Source organism: Lissotriton vulgaris, chromosome 4_1, assembly GCF_964263255.1.
Source record: "Lissotriton vulgaris chromosome 4_1, aLisVul1.2, whole genome shotgun sequence".
Taxonomy (NCBI): Eukaryota; Metazoa; Chordata; class Amphibia; order Caudata; family Salamandridae; genus Lissotriton; species Lissotriton vulgaris.
In genome coordinates, this window is record NC_141691.1 from 636173578 (window position 1) to 636191728 (window position 18151).

Below are 18151 nucleotides of genomic sequence, written 5' to 3' on the forward strand. Positions count from 1 at the left end.
AACAGTCATCGCAAGTTCAAAGTTAATTCCAGTCCAGGCAGAAAAACGGCATCCCACGTGGGAATATCACACTTTGTTCCGCCACAAATTTTGCAAGGTAAAAGCTGATGGAATCCATGAAGGGAAAATACAGCAAATTCAAAGTTTTGCACCTCCAAAAACTGTAAAACATTTGGTATTCCCTGTTATTTTCAATTCTGAGGAGCAAAACTTGGAATGGAAAGGAAGTATTGCATTTGGTTAATATAGCACATATCGGAGCCACTATTTATCAGATTTGGGGTCAGATGTAGGTCGTCCAATACCGGTCGGTAACGGACGAAATTACCGAATTTCGGCAATTACCGACCGGTATTGGGCTTTTTAGATGTAGGTGGCATTTTTTTAGGATTCGGTATTTTACCGAATCGGTAATTTAAGGATTCGGTAAAATACCGAATTCTTAACATACCGATTCGTTAAATTACCGAATCCAGGATATAGGGAGCACTCAAGTTGGCGCATTCCTCAGTTAAGGATTCGTTATTTACCAGCAACTACAAGTTGGTGGTAAATAATGAAAACCTTTGAAAAAGCATTTGTTTTGCTTTTCAACAGTGCAATGTGGCAGACATAATGCCCTTAGGGCATGTATGTGTGCCACATGTGCACCCATACACAAATGAGGGGTGCAACAGGGTGTCAAAGTGACACCCTGCCACCCTTCAATGTTTTCCCCCTTTTACCGAATCGGTATTTACAGATTCGGTAATTGCCATTCATTCTTATGTGCCTCCAGGCCCATAGGAATGAATGGCAATTACCGAATCGGTAAATACCGATTCGGTAATTACCAAAACTTACCGATTCAGTAATTTTTAACAAAAAATTAACTACATCCCATTTACTTATTCTTAAATACCGAATCGGTATGATTCGGTATTTAAGAATAGGTAAATTGAGATTACCTACATCTGGCCCTTAGTATTTCCACTCATCTTGTAATGGCCCATTACATTTACAATAATCCTTTAAGTCTTGTGCACTTTTGTATTAATACTCGGTTTTGCAAATAAAATACACCAACTATAAGAATTCAAATTTCAGTTAAAATTCCAAAAGTCTCAAAATATGTGAACATAAGCTATTACATTTCTTGGTTTTGTTACAATAATTTTCAACTAACAAAAATGATTTTGAGGGGGACTGAGTAGGAGGGATGAGTTACAGTACAAATTATATATGATACCATTAGCTAGAGTAATGAAAAATATTCGTTTTTCAGAACTTGAGGGCATTTTTCTGGTTAACACACAGTTGACCTTAATGGTAAATTAGAGATTAACATGATATATTTACTAATATGGTGTTAGTAAAGGATGGCACTTTCTAGGGTTATGGATGGATGCTTAATTAATCCTTATTTTGCCTCCAAAACAGCTACCACCCCAGTATGGGTAGGAGTGGGAAAGCATACATGCTGAATGAGAGGTGTGACATATCAGGATGGGCACCTGCTCCAGATCAAAATTGGGACCTTTGTTTATCCTTTATTCTTGAATTTGATTTTCGTTTTTGGGAGGCTGTGCATGCAGTTATCTGCTTCGGTGCTTTATTCTTCTTGTACTCACTTAATGCAGGATCTGTAAGAAATACAAAAAAGACCAGAATATAACATTAATTTCCAGAAACCTGTTCAACTAACATTAAACAAGACTAAGAGCAAATCAAATACCCACATTATGAACAATGTATGTTGGATTCTGTCTCCTAACTGAAAAAATAAGCTTCAATAACTGTTAGATTATGTTGTTGATGAGCTCCAATACGTATAAGAAGTAACAATGTAACCTGGTCATCATTAGTTTACTTATCAATAAAATCTTAAAAGGTGCATATGCACAAGTTACTTACCTTCGATAAAAATATATCTGTAAGAAACAGTAGTTAGTATTAGATATCTTACCTTAGAATACCCCCAGGCGTCACACTGGATCCGGAAAGTTATGCGTAGCAGCACCCCTGCGCGTCGGTACGCGTAGTCTAAGGCTCCGCGTCCGTCGTCGGCGTCGTTAGAGTCGGGATGACGTCGCCGGAGTACTTAGACGCCGCCCTTGCGCGCTGATGTTAGTTCTTATACACAGCTTTTCCACGCCAGAAACGCAGAGCCATGATAAAAACCAACACTGGTGCCATGAAACTAGGGCCCTCAAAGGGATGACCTTAACCCTAGATATCGGTTCGCAGAACGGGGAGGATGGGTGGGGCGGTAAGGAATCTAATACGAACTACTGTTTCTTACAGATATATCGTTACCGAAGGTAAGTAACTTGTGCATCTGAAAGAAACAGGTTAGTATTAGATTCTATGTCAGGACCGGAGGCTTCAGATTATGCTTTTTCCTTCTTCGCTGTTTTATTTATCCAACACACAGCAGCCAAAAAGCAATAACACAAGCCCAAAACCTCCAACAAAGGTAAAAGGGCTAAAACATTAACAAAAAATTTCTGTTAATGACAGCAATCCAGGCAGTCCACAGCTTAGTCCTTCCTCAATGTCCATACATGCTAGAAAGGACGTCCCCTCTGTGACTACTTCCTCTTTCGTCGCTGCTTCGCAGCCAGTTAAGTGTTTTCTCCTTATCTCCTCATTGTGGGGAAGTGGGAGTTCGATGTACTATTGTTTAACTTGGATTATGGTCATACGCGATTGTATGTTGTTTGCCTGTTGCTCTGTTCTTCTTTTCAGAGCCCATGCTGGTCGTGGGGACATTCGCTGTCCCTTACGCAACTTTTCCCAGTTCGCGGCCTCCTCCAGCCGCTAGGGGGCGCCGGAGCGTCTCGCTGGTCCCAGCACGGTCTTTCTCCTCAGGGGAACCGCGCTGGGGAGAGCGAGCCGCCGGAGCTCTGTACCGCCTCACCGCTACGCCCGGGTCCGTCCTGGGTCTGTATTCTGTCCCTTTTCAAAATCCTTTGACGCCCCGCTGGGGTCTGTATAGCGGTTGTGACCGCGGTGCCGCCTACGGGCGTTTCTTACATTGGGACACGTTTGCAAATCCTGCTCCACATATCGCAAGCGCGCAGGGAGGTGGTTGGACCCGGTTCTAGCAAGGGTCGGCGCCCCCTCCTCCGCCCGTTACACCGGGGCCAAAAACGGCAGATTCAGTCTGCACCTAAATTTGCGCAGGTGCTACCTGCTATCCTGATCGCTTTGCCTCACAGTTTTCCCTGCTGATAGAACCATGGATCAGGACGAATATTACGAGGAAGAATCCCATCAGTATTTAAATGATGAGGAATTCTACAACGCGGTTGACAGCTCTATTTACCGCTGTGTACAGGAAATAGTGGGCCCTATGGAGGACCGTCTTTCTGCCCGCATAATTCAAGAGTGCGAGAGGGTCACTCAGGCCCATCTAGGGGTCGCAGACCCGTCAGTGGCCCCGTCTGGCAGTGTCCCGCCTGCCCCTAAGAAACAGTGTAAGGAAGGGGTTTCTGGGGCGGCGCAGGGTGTGGACAGGGACACCTTTGAGCGTCTGCGTGACGCCTTTTTAGCCAAGGCGACCGCGTCTACCCCTGCGCCTCCACCAATCCCGGGCCCCTCGGGGTCCCTGGCCACGGCTCCCTCGTCTCCGGGTGGTGTGTCACCGGTTGACACAGATGATGAGGAGGAATCGGTGCGCTCCAGGCGCCCTTCGGGCTCCGCCGCCGACTTGCCCCAGGACAGCTCGGGCATGCTAGACCCGGACGAAATAATGCATCCGCAGTCGGCTGCCTGGCCCTGGGGGAGAAGGTGGCGAAGTTCGTCGCAGGGCGCCTTCGCAAACCTCTGGCGAATGAGGCGAGGAGCTGTCTAAGGGGAGAGTGCCCTAGGCCTATGCTAGAGGGCAAGGTGGCCCTAACCCCAGAATTAGATCCAAAGATGGCCACCTTCCTTGCGAAATTCGATAAAGATCCTCGCAAGAGAATTGATCGGTCCTGGCGTTCCTGCCAGGATAAGCTTTTAGATGCCATAGGTCCGATCACGGAGATACTAGACATGGCAGAGGAGGCTAAAGTGTCAGGGACGGCCATTTCCCCAGACGTGCTGTCTAATTGGGCCCAGAGAGTGGTAGTTTTTCTGGGCAATGGCAATTGCGCCCTCTCGACCGAGCGTCGTAGGTCCCTGTTAATTAAACTGGACCCGAAGCTGGGCGACTTGGCCTCGTCGGAGGCGGGGGCGGTGGCCCAAGGGGGCCTCTTTGGGGACCCTTTTATTAAAGAATTGGGGAAATTCGTTTCCACCTTTACATCCCTTGACAGGGCCCAGACAAGCATTAAAAAGGTTTTTCAACAGCGTTTCTCCCGGGGGGTCGGTCGCGGTGGGGGCCGCGCGACCGGCCGTGGTGGTCAGCAGCAGGCTGGCAACAGGACTCAAGGCTCCGGGCGAGGTCAATTTAATGCCTCCTCCAACTACAACACCTTCTACCCCACCAGGGGCCAGCGCTTCCGAGGCAGAGGTGGCTTCAAGAACTCCGCTGGAAACAGCTCAAACGGTGAGTGTCATCCCGGCGGCTCAGGTCCGCATTGGGGGGCGGTTGGCTCTGTTTCCGGAGGCCTGGGCCGCGATCACGTCGGACTCTTGGGTCTTACAGACCGTCCAAGGTTTTCGCATAGACTTTTACGATTGGCCCTACCAGCGAAGGCCCCCACATCCTATCGTATTTTCCAACGCAGATGCGCAGTTAGTCGACAAAGAGGTCTCCGACTTACTGAACAAGGGGGCCATTTGTCTTTCAATGCAACACCCTGCCGGTTCTATGGGCAATCTTTTCCTGGTGGAAAAGACGGATGGGGGAAAACGACCGATAATCAACCTCAAGGAGTTCAATGGATGGTTTGTTTACCGGCATTTCAAGATGGAAGGAATCCATCTGTTGCGGGATGTGCTGCTCCCCGGCGATTGGATGGTCCGTCTGGACCTCAAAGACGCGTATCTGGTGGTGCCCATACACCCCCGAACCGTTGTTTTCTTCAATTCCGGTGGAGAGACCAGGTTTTCGAGTTTACCGCCCTTCCGTTCGGGCTATCCTCGGCGCCTTGGTGCTTCACCAAGCTTCTCCACCCGGTGGTGGAACACTTGCGGAGCCAAGGGGTACGGATGATTGTCTATTTGGACGGCATTCTGTTAATGGCGCAATGCCCCAAGAAGCTTGTGCCTCAGCTTCAGCAGACAGTTTCCCTCCTCCAGGGGTTGGGGTTTGTCGTGAACGAGGAGAAGTCGGTTCTCTCTCCCTCGCAGTCGGTGGTGTTTCTGGGTTTTACGGTGGGCTCGGTGCAGTGCACCCTGAGTTTACCACCCAGGAAGATAGGGAAGATCCGTCACATCTTGCGCCAGACGATCTCAAGGTCTCACACGTCCCTCCGCCAGATTGCCCGGGTGGTGGGGCTGCTTTCCTCGTCCATCCAGGCAATCTTCCCGGGTCCCCTACACTACCGAGCCCTTCAGCGCCTCAAGGCACACCATCTACGTCGGGGATTGACCTACGATCAGGTGGTCCCTCTCTCCGCCGAAGTGAAGGTGGAAATGGCATGGTGGCTTGCTCATATGGAGGCCTGGAACGGTCGGGCGGGAGCTGCATATCAACTGCTTAGAGCTGTTGGCCGGGTCCTTCGCCGTGTGCTGTAGGACCAAAGAGTCAGTTCGTTCCTGTGTCCTGCTCCGGATGGACAACATATCTGCTGTCCGCTACGTCAACCATCTGGGTGGACCTCGCTCCAAGGCCCTCGCGGATCTAGCGAAGGATTTCTGGGATTATTGCCTGGCACACCACGTCTCAGTGACGGCGGAATACTTGCCGGGCCAGGCCAACCAGGTGGCGGATTGGCATTCTCTGCACTTGAGGGACTCCAGTCAGTGGAAGCTGGACCCCCAAGTCTTCGGGTGGCTGGACCGTGTTTGGGGCCATCGCGCCTGGACCATCAGTTGCCGCGGTTCTTCAGCTGGAGGCCGGACCCCCTCACGAAGGCCACGGATGCTTTCCTCCAGGACTGGGGCCCAGAGAAGTCGTACGCCTTCCCACCATTTTCAATGATCCTGAGGGCGGCTGCCCAGCTTCGCCGCCAGCGAGCAGAGGTGATCATGGTGACCCCCTGGTGGAGATCTCAAGTGTGGTTTCCAGTTCTTCTGGAACTTTCTAGGGATTCTCCAATCCTACTCTCCCGGTTTCCGCATCTTCTTCTCAACGCGGACGGGGACCCCCATCCTCTGGTGAAGCAGAGCTCTCTCCACCTCATGGCGTGGAGGCTTTCGGGAGACGCTGGTCGCTCCCAGGCCTTTCGGGACCGGCTGAAGCTTTCCTCTCCAAGTCCTGGGCCGGTAGCACGGCAAAGCGATACCGCTCGGCCTGGAATAAATGGTCTTGTTGGTGTCTTCGACGGGGTCTGAATCCCATGGTCGCAGGCGTCGTGCCAGTTCTAAATTTTCTAGCGGACACGGCTTCGGCTGGCCTGGCATATCGCACTGTCAATGCAATGCGCGATCTCAGCAGGCCACAGCCCGGTGGATGGTGCACCGATTGGGGCACATCCTTTCGTCTGTAGGCTCTTGAGGGGCATCCGCCTTTCCTTGCCCCCGGAACCGCGATATTCGGTCCTATGGGACGTTAACCTTGTGTTGAATCTTTTCTTATCTTGGCAGCAGAATAGGTATCTGTCCTTGAAAGAGCTCTCAGCTAAATTAGCGATGCTTTTGTGCCTGGTTTCATGCAGGCGGGTTTCGGATGTGCGAGCTCTGGATGTTTCTGCGAGGGTTTTTTCCCCCAACGGGGTAGTCTTCACTTTGGGGCGCCGTACAAAATGTGGGACATGGACGATTTCCTACCCATATTTCGTCGACGTTCCCAAACTCTGTGTGGTGCAATGCTTGAAAGCGTATGAAGAAGTGACCCTGGAACTTCGCCCTGCGGGCGAGCGACAGCTCCTGATTGCATTGAGGAAACCGCACAAGGCTGTCTCATCACCCACCATTGCCAGATGGGTACGGTGGATCATGCAGGAAGCAGGTATTGATACAAAGAAGTTTGGCGCTCATTCGGCCGGAGGAGCCATGGCTTCAAAAGCCTTTTTGTTGGGAGCCCGCTTGGAGGACCTCATGCGCGCGGCAAACTGGTCCTCGGATTCCACCTTTAAAAGGTTCTACTTTAAACCTGTGGTGGATATCGCACGATTGGTGGTAAGTAAGCTTTGAACTAGCATAATCTGAAGCCTCTGGTCCTGACATAGAATCGAAATTTGCCTAGCATTGTAACGCTAAGTTTCAATTCTATTAAGGACACGGAGGCGAGGATTATCCCTCCCGGGCCTCCGGTGGAAGCAGTTCCCACCCGTACTACAGTAAGTAGTCAGTTTTCCTCTACTATGCAGTTAAAATCTCCACTGTTCTAACAGTTATATTTTTCTCCTGATGGTGTACAAAGGGATTTTTTTCCTTGCACCACTGACGCTTTGTGTATTTTTCTTGCCAGGAAATGATGGTGCGAAACAAGACCAGTGATACTATGGCGTGACTCGCGCGAAGAAAGAGGAAGTAGTCACAGAGGGGACGTCCTTTCTAGCCTGTATGGACATTGAGGAAGGACTAAGCTGTGGACTGCCTGGATTGCTGTCATGGGACTTGTAGTTTCTAAACAGAAAATTTTTGTTAATGTTTTAGCCCTTTTACCTTTGTTGGAGGTTTTGGGCTTGTGTTATTGCTTTTTGGCTGCTGTGTGTTGGATAAATAAAACAGCGAAGAAGGAAAAAGCATAATCCTCGCCTCCGTGTCCTTAATAGAATTGAAACTTACCGTTACAATGCTAGGCAAATTTTGATTCCTTGCCTTAGAATAGATATCCCAGCAATACCAACCCAGTTGGTGGGTCTGCGAACCAATAATCACACAGAAAGTCCTGGAGAACGGAACGGCTGAAAAAGCCATCTCTCCGGACTTCGCTGTCCAGGGAGTAGTGTGTAGTGAACGTGTGCAGCGAGGCCCACGTAGCTGCCTGACAGATGTCCTGAGTATGAGAGCGCATGTTTTGGGTCCAGTTGGTGGAGCCTCTCCTCCTCTTTCGAGGGATGCGGAGGCAGAAAGAAGGTGGGCAAGGTGATGGACTGCCTGATGGGGAAGGATGTGACTACATTGGGCAGGAAAGAGGGTCGCGTCCGCAACACAACTTTGTCCGGATGGACAGAAAGGAAAGGAGGTTGTGAAGAAAGGGCCTGGAGCTCACTCACTCTCCTGGCAGAGGTGATGGCAACCAGGAATGCAGTCTTAAGGGTGAGAAGACGAAGAGGACAGTTATGAAGTGGCTCAAAGGGAGCGCACATCAGATAAGTCAGAACAAGGTTCAAGTCCCACTGAGGCATCACAAAAGGAACAGGGGGGAACATATGAGTGATGCCTTTCAAGAACCTACTTACAACAGTGGACTTGAACAAAGAGGGCTGATCAGGTAGCCTTAAGAAGGCGAAAATGGCAGAAAGGTAGCCCATGATAGTGCCCAGGGCAGAGCCCTTCTGGGCAAGAGAAAGAAGAAAGAGGAGAACCTCAGAAAGGGGGGCAGAGAGTGGATCCACAGCCTTTGCTGTGCACCATGCCACAAATTTGTTCCACCTGCAGGCGAATACCGATTTTGTGGAGGGACGCCTGGCTGCCAGAATCACATCGCAGACTTCAGGAGGCAAGTCAAATGGCTTCAACTGTCGCCGCTCAATCTCCACACATGGAGGGGGATACTGGACAGGTTCGGGTGGAGGACTATCCCCTGCTGCTGCGACAGAAGGTCCTCCTGAAGAGGCAGACGAATCGGGGGATCGACTGACATGCTGAGTAGCTCGGGATACCAGTATCTTCGTGCGCAGTCCGGAGCCACAAGGATGACTTGGGCCTGGTCGCGTCTGATCTTCTTCAGCACTCTGGGCAGAAGTGGTATAAGCGGAAAGGCGTACAACAGACCGCAACTCCACTCGCAGCGAAAAGCGTCTCCGAGCTAGTGCCGCCTTGGAAACTCCAACGCGCAGAATTGATGACATTGCGCGTTCTCTTCTGTGGCAAATAGATCTAACCAAGGCTCTCCCCACTGCTGAAAGAGACCTTGCGCCATGTCCGAGTTCAGACGCCATTCGTGATCCATCATGCACCGACGGCTGAGTTTGTCCACCCTGGCGTTCAGGGAACCTGCCAGGTGTTGAACCACCAGGGTCACGTCCTGATCTTCAAGCCATTGCCAGAGGCGCAGAGCCTCCTGGCACAGGGTCCACGACCCCACCCCGCCCTGTTTGTTGGAGTACCAAATGGCGGTGGTGTTGTCCGGGAACACCTGCACTACACTCCCCCAGACAGAGGGGAGGAATCCTTTCAGTCCAAGACCGATTGCCCGCAGCTCCAGAAGGTTGATGTGGAGCCGGGACTCCACCGGAGACCATAGGCCTCTGATCGCCGTCTCTCCCATGTGGCCTCCCCATCCCAGGAGAGACTCATCGGTCACAACTACGTGCTCCGTTGGGGTAGGGAGAGGGATTTGCCGCTGACCCAATTGCGGTCCGTGAGCCACCACTGAAACTGTCTTGCAGTAATCTCCGAGATCAAGACGTGGTCAGACAAGTTGCTCTGATGCTGGGCCCACTTAAACTTCAGGTCCCACTGCAGAGCTCGCATCCGCCACTTGGCGTGATGCACCAGAAGGATGCAGGAGGCCATCGGTCCTAGAACCGCAGTGTCAACCTGACCGAGACTCAGGATAAGGCCAAAAGATTGTAATCAGAGCCTGAATATCCTGAACCTGCTGTTCGGGAGGATAAACCCGAAACTGCACAGAGTCTAGAACCGCTCCTATGAAGAGGAGCTTCTGAGAGGGACACAAGTGCGACTTCGGCACATTGATGGAAAACCCCAGCAGGTGCAGGAGGTCGGCCGTAGTCTGGAGGTGGCTGACGACTGTCTGGGGCGAGCCCGCCTTCAACAACCAGTCGTCGAGGTAGGGGAAGACTGAAACCCCTAACCTGCGCAGATGAGCTGCGACCACCGCCATAACTTTCGTGAACACCCGTGGGGCGCTGGTAAGGCCAAAGGCGAGCACGGTAAACTGAAAGTGCTCGTGGCCTACCGTGAACCGCAGGTAACGCCGGTGGGCCGGCAGGACAGGGATGTGAAAATAAGCGTCCTGCAAGTCCAACGCTATCATCCAGTCTCCCGGGTCCAGGGCAGCTAAGACCCGAGCCAGAGTCAGCATCTTGAACTTCTCCTTCTGGAGGAAGCCGTTGACGTTCCGCAGGTCCAAGATAGGGCGTAGGCCCTCTTTGCCCTTCTTGGAAACCAGAAAGTAGTGGGAATAACATCCACACCCTACTTCTGGCCCAGGAACGGGCTTGATGACCCCCTTGGCCAAGAGGGCCATAACTTCCTCTTGCAGAAGTTTCAAGTGATCCCCCGATACGCAGTGGTACTGCGGTGGCATGGCAGGAGGGGTCGCCTCGAAGGGGAGGGAGTAGCCCCTTCGGACGATTTGCAGCACCCACCTTTCCGATGTGATGGTGCGCCAGTGGAGGAGGTGATGGCGAACCCTGCCCCCCACTGGCGTCAAATGAGCCTGAAAGCTCGGACTAGGAGGGCTTTGAGGTGGATGCTGCAGGGGTGGATGTGGACTGGCCTTGCCGTTGTCCCCGGGCACCGCCACGGCAGTTACCACGTCCGCCACCGCGCTGGATGTTAGTCTGCGGCCCGTGGCTGGCAGTTCGTGTGGGGTGCCCCTTCCTTGGCCACGAAAGGAGCGAAAGGCAGCAGTTTGCTGCCTCGGGGCCGACAGGCCCAAGGACTTGGCCGTAGTCCTGGAGTCCTCAAAGCACTCAAGCGCACTGTCTGCCTTATCGCCAAAAAGGCGACGGCCATCAAACGGCATGTCCATAAGGGTGTTCTGGACATCGGCCGAAAAGTTGGCGGACCTCAGCCAGGTGTGGTGGCGAACCGCCACCGTCGTTGCGATCGCCCTGCCTAGCGAGTCCGTTTTATTCAGCCCACATCGGATGGAATACCGTGCTGCATATGGACCCTCCGCAAGGGCTTGGGTGAGTTTAGCCCAGGCCTCCTCCGGGCATTGTGGCAGAACGTCCGCGACCGTGTCCCACAGAGAGTGGGTATAACGGCCCAAAAGGCACGCGGTGTTGACAGAACGCAACCCCAAACTTAGTGAGAAGAACATCTTTTTACCATATTGTTCCTACCTTTTGGATTCCCGATCAGGGGGAGCTGTCGGGAATGCGGTCTGGTAGTTAGAGGCTCGGATGACCAGGCTCTCGGGGGTGGGGCGGGTGGACAGGAATCTAGGGTCGCCGGGGCCGGGCGGTGGCGCCTGCCCACGTTTCTATCTACAGCAGGACCTGTAGCGGGCCTGGACCAAGTGCCCAAAAGAACGTCAGTTAAGGCCTCACTAAGCGGCAGTAGAGGCCCCGAAGAGCTTGCCTGCGATTTAAGTACCTCAATGAGGAGGTTAGTCCTCACAGCCGCGACGGGGAGCTCAAGAGCCAAGGCCTTGGCCGCACTCGTCAGCACCACACTATAGGCAGCCCCCTCCTCCGTAGCCACAGTAGGAGGGGAGACAAATCCAGTGTCAGGCGAAGTGTCCAAACCACTGGCCTCCCCTAGCTCACCTGCCCAGTCCTGAAAAGACTGGCACTCCCGTGCCAGAGGGTCCTCAGACCCCTCCCAATCCGCCTCGCCCGCCATCTCTTGGTACTCAGGTTCAAATGATGGGGCCGGCTCATAGAAGAAATGTTCTTCTCTCGACGTCTAATGCGGCGTCGATAGACGCAGTTCCGACTTCGGAACCGGATTGGGGGGGGTGGGGGGAAAATCAAGGACGACGTCGTCTGGGGACAGCGTCGGGGGCGACACCCTGGGGGTCAACGCCGACGGAGGGGTCGTAAGGTCGACCAGCGGCGCCCGGATCCGGACCTGGATCCAGTGGGGCTCTGCGGCGTCGGGACTCAAGTCCCCGACGGCGCCGGGCCGAATCACCCGACGGCCCGCTAGGGCCCCCAGACGAACCCCCAGGGCCCAAAGGCACCTCCGTAGGGCCCGTCGAAGGAGATCGATTCCTCATGGCCACAAGGAATGCGTCTATCTCCTCCGGAGTCGCATTCAGCCCAGGTACAGGCGGGTATGGAGCTGGTCGCGGCGCCTGCGACTCCGGTGGAGCTGCGTGGGCGGTGTCGCCCGAACCCCAGGCCGCATTGCGCGAGCGTCGGGGGAGTCAGAAGAGCGGTGTCGCCTCTTCTACTTCTTGTGCCTCTTACCTGAGGACTTGGAGCCCGACGAGTGGTGTTGACTCGTCGAGCTGTGATGACTCCGGTCCCGCGACCGGTCCCTCGACCTCCTCCTGGACCAGGACCTTGATCGGCGCGGGCCGACTGCCGGAGCTCGAGGCGCTTACGGGACCGCTCCCGCTTAGCCTTCGACGTCAAGGCCCGGCAGTCGGGGCACCACTTGTCATCATGGTCGGGCCCCAAGCAATGCAGGCACTGGCGATGGGGGTCGGTAACCGACATCAGTCGGTTGCAGTCGGCACAGGGTTTGAACCCGGGCATCCCTACCGGCACCGATGGAGTCGTTCGACTCGAAAAACAGATCAAAAGATCGAAAAAGTTTAGTTAAAAAATGACTAAGGGTAGCACTTTTTCCGGATCGGAAAAAAAAAAACTGACGTCAGCGCGCGAGGGCGGAGTCCAAGTACTCCGGCGACGTCATCCCGACGCCGAAGACGCCAACGAGGGACGCGGAGTCGCATACGACGCCTACCGACGTGCAGGGGTACTGCTACGCAAAACTTTCCGGATAGAGTCTGACGCCTGGGGATATTCTAAGGTAAGGAATCTAATACTAACCTGTTTCTTTCAGATGCATAAATCAATTGAAATCACCAAATCTAATTTTACCTCTGTTCTGGATTGTTCTGGATTGTTAGGGTAAAATGAGAGCTCATAAAATAAGAAACCAAAGCTAATGGAGTTGATGGCGTGAAACAGTAATAACGAGATCAGAAATTAAACTCACCTGAGAAGTTGTAATCAGAAATCGGTGGAATTACAACTCATTTATCATAGTGGCTGTTGTTCTAGTAGCCCCTAGACAGCTCCCTACATACTAAATGGATGTGCCAAGCTGCAGGGAGAGGCATGGGAAGACAGCTTGCAAAACAAGAAATTAGTTACTCAACTGTAATTCCAGTACTCCAATGTTGGTCTGGTATTTCTAGTTGTGAGCCAGGAAATCCTGTAGCTTTAAACAGCAGTAAGCATTGTTAAAATTGTCCTAGGCCTCAACAACAGTGTTTGTTTAGTAGTACATCAGGGTGATTCAAAACAACTCGCACATGCCAAAGAGGTGAAGGTGCTAAGCTCTCCTACTCCTCCCAGAGGCCACAATAATTCATATTTCCTAGCACAGGATTGAATCCCTGACTACGGAAGAGGTAGGGTCACATATGAATAGATGAAAGATGGCACACAAAATAAGATGATGGACGGAGCGCTGAAACTTTTCAGACACTCACTCCCAGTCACTATTAGAACTGGGTTGAATCCATCATTGTTCTTTTGCTCACTTCCCCACCCCAGTTCAGACCCAGGCATATGCAAATCAGTCTTGGCCCTGCTCCTCTTAGGAACAGTCCAGTCCAAACTGCCAAGCCAGGTCCTCCCTAGACCGGAAACAAGCATCCTGGGACCAGTTTCGGGGCAGCACCACTCATCAACCAGGCTAGCTTGAGTCCAGTTGAACATGAGCCACAGATCCACGTCTGGGCCTATCCTGACAACTTAGGGCAAAAAATAAAACACAATAAGATGATGGACAGAGGGCTGAAATCACTATTAGATCTTGCTTAAATCTATCATCGTTCTCTTCCTCACTTCGCCACCCCAGTGCAGACGCAGCCAAATGCAAGTCATTCTTGACCCTGCTCCTCATGAGACCAGTCCAGCCCAAACTGCCAAGCCAAGTACTCCCTGGACCAGTTACGGGATGAGAGGTTGAAAAGTTTCAGCACTCCGTCCATCATCTTGTGTGTTAGCTATGTTTGCCCCAAGTAGCCAGGGGTATGCCCAGAGGTGGGTCCCTTGCTTACTGTGGCACTGGATTCAAGCTAGCCTGGCTGATGAGGGGTAATGCCCCAAAACCGGTCCCAGGGTGCTTGTTTCCGGTCCAGGAAGGACCTGGACTGGCAGTTCGGGCTAGACTGTTCCCAGGAGGAACAGGGTCAAGACGGATTTACATATGGCTGGTCCAAAACTGGTGTGGCATAGTGAGCAAAAGAACAATGGATTAAACCCAGATTTGTGACATGGGGTGAGTGGTTGAAAAGTTTCAGCACTCAGTCCATCATCTTGTGTGTTTGCAATAGATAAAAGATACCAATGATGGAGAACTGGATTAACAGGTCTGGTCTCTACAGAGTACACGTCCATCCCCACTCCTATGTTACTCAACCCTTTGGATTGTCCACCACTGGGGGACTTTTTGGAACATGCTGAATCTCCTTTCTTATGCCTTGACTGATGACAGTCCAAGCATGTCTAAAATGCCCATTTCTTACCTTAGCAACCTCTACCCTTGTTCTAGGAAGAGTGTTGGTGCCTGCCCTCTTGAGAAAAACCGGGCAGGCCTTTAGAGAACTCCTTCTTTTTGTGTTTGTTGTTGCTCCCCTCCTTCCCCTTTCTTGTTGCTACTTCCATCATGGACCTTCTTGGTCACCCTGGTACTGACACACTTGTCAGCTATCTTCCCTAGTTCTCTGGGAGAAGCCACCTACGAATCCAACAAAAGATGATGCAATTTCTCTGTGGTACAATTAGACAAACTGTGCTCTTTTATAATCAAGTTATATAGCCCATCATAAGTGTCCAACTCATTGCCTTTTATCCACCCTTCTAGTGATTTGACTGAGGAGTCTACGAAATCCACCCATGTCTGGTTTTGACCTTTATGGGTGTCCTTAAAGTGCACTCTGTACTTTTCTGTGTTGAGTCCAAAACCTTCTATGAGAGTCTGTGCCATATGATTGTACGACTCAGCTCTACCTCATTAAGGGTCAGAAGCCTATATCTGCCCTTTACTGAGAAAAACTATCACAATAGAGAGCCCCAGCACTGGCTTGCAATCCTCCTAATTTTGCAGGCCCTGTCAAAGGCTGAACAATATTTTTCAATGTCATCACCATCACTAAACTTAGGGACAATCCTTTTGGGGATCTTAGGATCAAAGGTTTCCTTTTTTCCTATTAAAATTGCTGCCACCATTAACTTTGGGCCTTAAGCCCAACTAGATCCTTCCTTGCTCAAGGGCTAGTAACCTTTCTTCGAGTTCAACCTTTTTCTCCTCCAGTGAGAACAGGTCAAGCTCTTAAGCAAAGGTTTCTACCACCTTTCCAGTAGAGGGTCTGCTAGAGTGACTTCTGTTACTTCGCACTAGTAAAGGGTGTCTGGGAAATGGTGGAGATGTTAGGTCTTCACCGTCTTCCTCATCATCTTCAATTTGGGCTAGGGCTTCATTACCCCCCCTCTTTAGGGTCTTCTTCTGAAGAAGAATAGCCCTGCCCTTGTAACTTCTTCTGTTCATAAGAGCTGAGAGCTCTTTCGAGTTCCTCCTCTTTGGTAGTTGCCCTATAGGCAACACCCTTTGCCTTTCACAGAACTCTCACATCATTGATCTTCAGAGCGGAGATGACTGACAAGTCGAGATTCTGTCCGGCCTCCATTGTGCCTTGCTTTTATTTGTAAGTTGAGATCTTTTTAAAACTTTGAAAAACATATAAACCTTTTATTCTAACTGTCTAAACGTTGTTACTTTAACTTTTGGAATGGGGGGGTCTACACATGGTCCCCTGAAATTCCAACTAAATGTTTTAGGACATAATTTATGTCCAAGTGGTATTGCGAAACACAACTTCAGGATCGCTCAGCTGTAACCCTAATGTAGGAAAGTGGAGTATTATGTGGTGATGCTGATTAGGTCTCACCATGTAATACTAACATGATACCCCAAAAAGGGTCCTTGGATTCACAATAATAAATCCTTAGCTCAGACCTGCTGGTGTGGCAAAGAGCAGTCAGGCTTTACTAGAGGAACGTGTGTTAAGCATTTCGAAGTATCAACATGGAAGATAAGTCATTGACACGACTCAAAGGAAATCCAACACCAATTTATAAACATAAAGCAAATCTTTGTTCGCATTTAGACACCCAAACGAGTACCAGTGGATGTATAAACCGTAGTTATGGATTTTAGAAAAAATCATAAATCAGTGCAATTCAACACTGTAATTTTACTATTGCAGTCAATAAGAAAAAGGTACTAGTGACAATAGGTTACTTGCAGGTCGAGTCAAGTGGAACCCATGAAGGGGTAAAGTGCTGCGTGTCCCTGGGCCACGTCACAGCAGTCAGTTCAATTTTACTTGGCCCGAGAAGCCCAGGTACAGAATTGTCCTGGCAGTCCTTGGTGCTGAAGTGGGAGCCGCAGGAGAGCTGGATCTACCCCTTAAGACGCTACTGGAAAGAAAACAGATGCAAAAGGTCGACAACTGGGCCACTGCTGTGGTCAGTTGAAGGTGTTGATGGATTCTCTGTTGTTACAGAGTCAAGTAAAGGGGGTAGTACCCACACTAGTCACCAACAATCCTTAGTAGCGGCAAGGTCAGCGAATCAGTACTTTGAAGTCCAGAGGTCCTGTAGAAAACAGTAGCCCCCTGAAAATTGCTGGAGGTCATAACTACATTTCCCACAATGCACTGGACCATATACGTTTGGGCAATCCCTTGGAGGGTGGGACGGCCAGCGATTCTTTGGTTCCGGGACAATGTTTTTACCTGCGGTGTGCAGGGGACTAATGCCACTAGTCCAAGAGAGTCTGGCTATGCCTTTGGCTCTCAAATGGGTCCCTCTGTCTGGAGGAGCCAATCTTTGTTCCGGGGCAAGTCACACTAGTGCAGTTCCAGGACCGTTGCTGGACCTCGGATTTATTTTAGTAATCCCTAGCTCAGTCCTGGTAGTGTGGCAAAGAGCAGTCAGGCTTACTTGGAGGAACATCTGTTAAGCATTTCAGAGCACCAACATGGACAATAGGTAATTTACATGTTTTAAAAGAAATCAGACACCAGTTTTGCAAAATATTGCTAATGTTTATATTAATTTAGACACCAAAACGAAGTAAATCCAGCACGTATACCCAGAGTTATCAATTTTACAGTGATTAATAAATCAGTACTTTGCAGAGCTGTCAAACGTTATCATTGCGGTCTGCGGAGAAAACACAAGGTGATACTTGGTCACTTGCAGGATGAGTATCCTGCCTTTGGTTTGTGCACCACATGTTCTTGCAGACTAAGGTCTCTCTTAGTCCTTTGTTTCAGTATTCACAGATTTGCAGTTCTGGTGTCAGGGGTGTGGAGGCAAGTGGCCAATGGGCTACTTGCCCCAGTAATTATGTCATGTAAAGGCCCGATAATGTGGAAGCAACTGATCTGAGAATGGTGTCCACCTTAGGCACCACTAAAAAAGCATATTTGAAAAAGAATGTGAGGAAAGCAAGTCAGAAACCTTGCAACACAGTCACTCAAATGTGACTGACAACACTGGAGGATTCCTTCTCAGTAGTGTGAATTCAGAAGGGTCCACCACCACCAGTAACAGTGGTCTATGAAAAGTAAGCACTTTAGAAGAAAGCTACCATTCGGGTCTAAATTGCTTTCGCTCTTATAGAAAGCAACCAACCATGGACTACTATAATGCTCAATATTACTGTGAGCTTTAAGCCTTAGAAAATGGTCCTATAAAAGTAGTGTTTTTAAATGGAAATGCCCATTGGACATCATACCCATGGATGACCAACAGGTGACTGAAGGAGCTATACCACCAACAGCAAGATGATAAGACACTATTTCAACAGAAAGAACAGCCTATTGAGAAGTTCTGAAAAGGATAGGGATAATATGGGTGCTGGGTTATGTTAAACAGGGGAAGGGAAAAGCCAGCAAGAAACTCCTAATCTTATGGGCCTAGCTATAGGCTAAAATGTTAAACATATTCTGCTATTAGTGACAGGTCTGAATGGGCAGTCATATGTGTCAAATGTATGGAGAAAAAAAGGACAATAATGGAGG

The 18151-nt window shown here is 50.5% G+C and overlaps 1 protein-coding gene across 4 annotated transcripts in view; it reads right to left on the reverse strand.

Moving 5' to 3' along the window:
* Nucleotides 1–18151, reverse strand: part of C4_1H7orf57 (chromosome 4_1 C7orf57 homolog) — a 242188-nt gene that overhangs the window by 15344 nt on the left and 208693 nt on the right. Inside the window, exon 8 of one of the 4 annotated variants that reach the window (XM_086964899.1) lies at nucleotides 1611–1622. In XM_086964899.1, coding sequence (XP_086821025.1) covers nucleotides 1611–1622 — 12 coding nt within the window. Of the gene's footprint in view, nucleotides 1–1456; nucleotides 1623–18151 lie in introns of all 4 variants that reach the window. The other 3 variants (XM_086964896.1, XM_086964897.1, XM_086964898.1) reach the window with 3 other exon arrangements.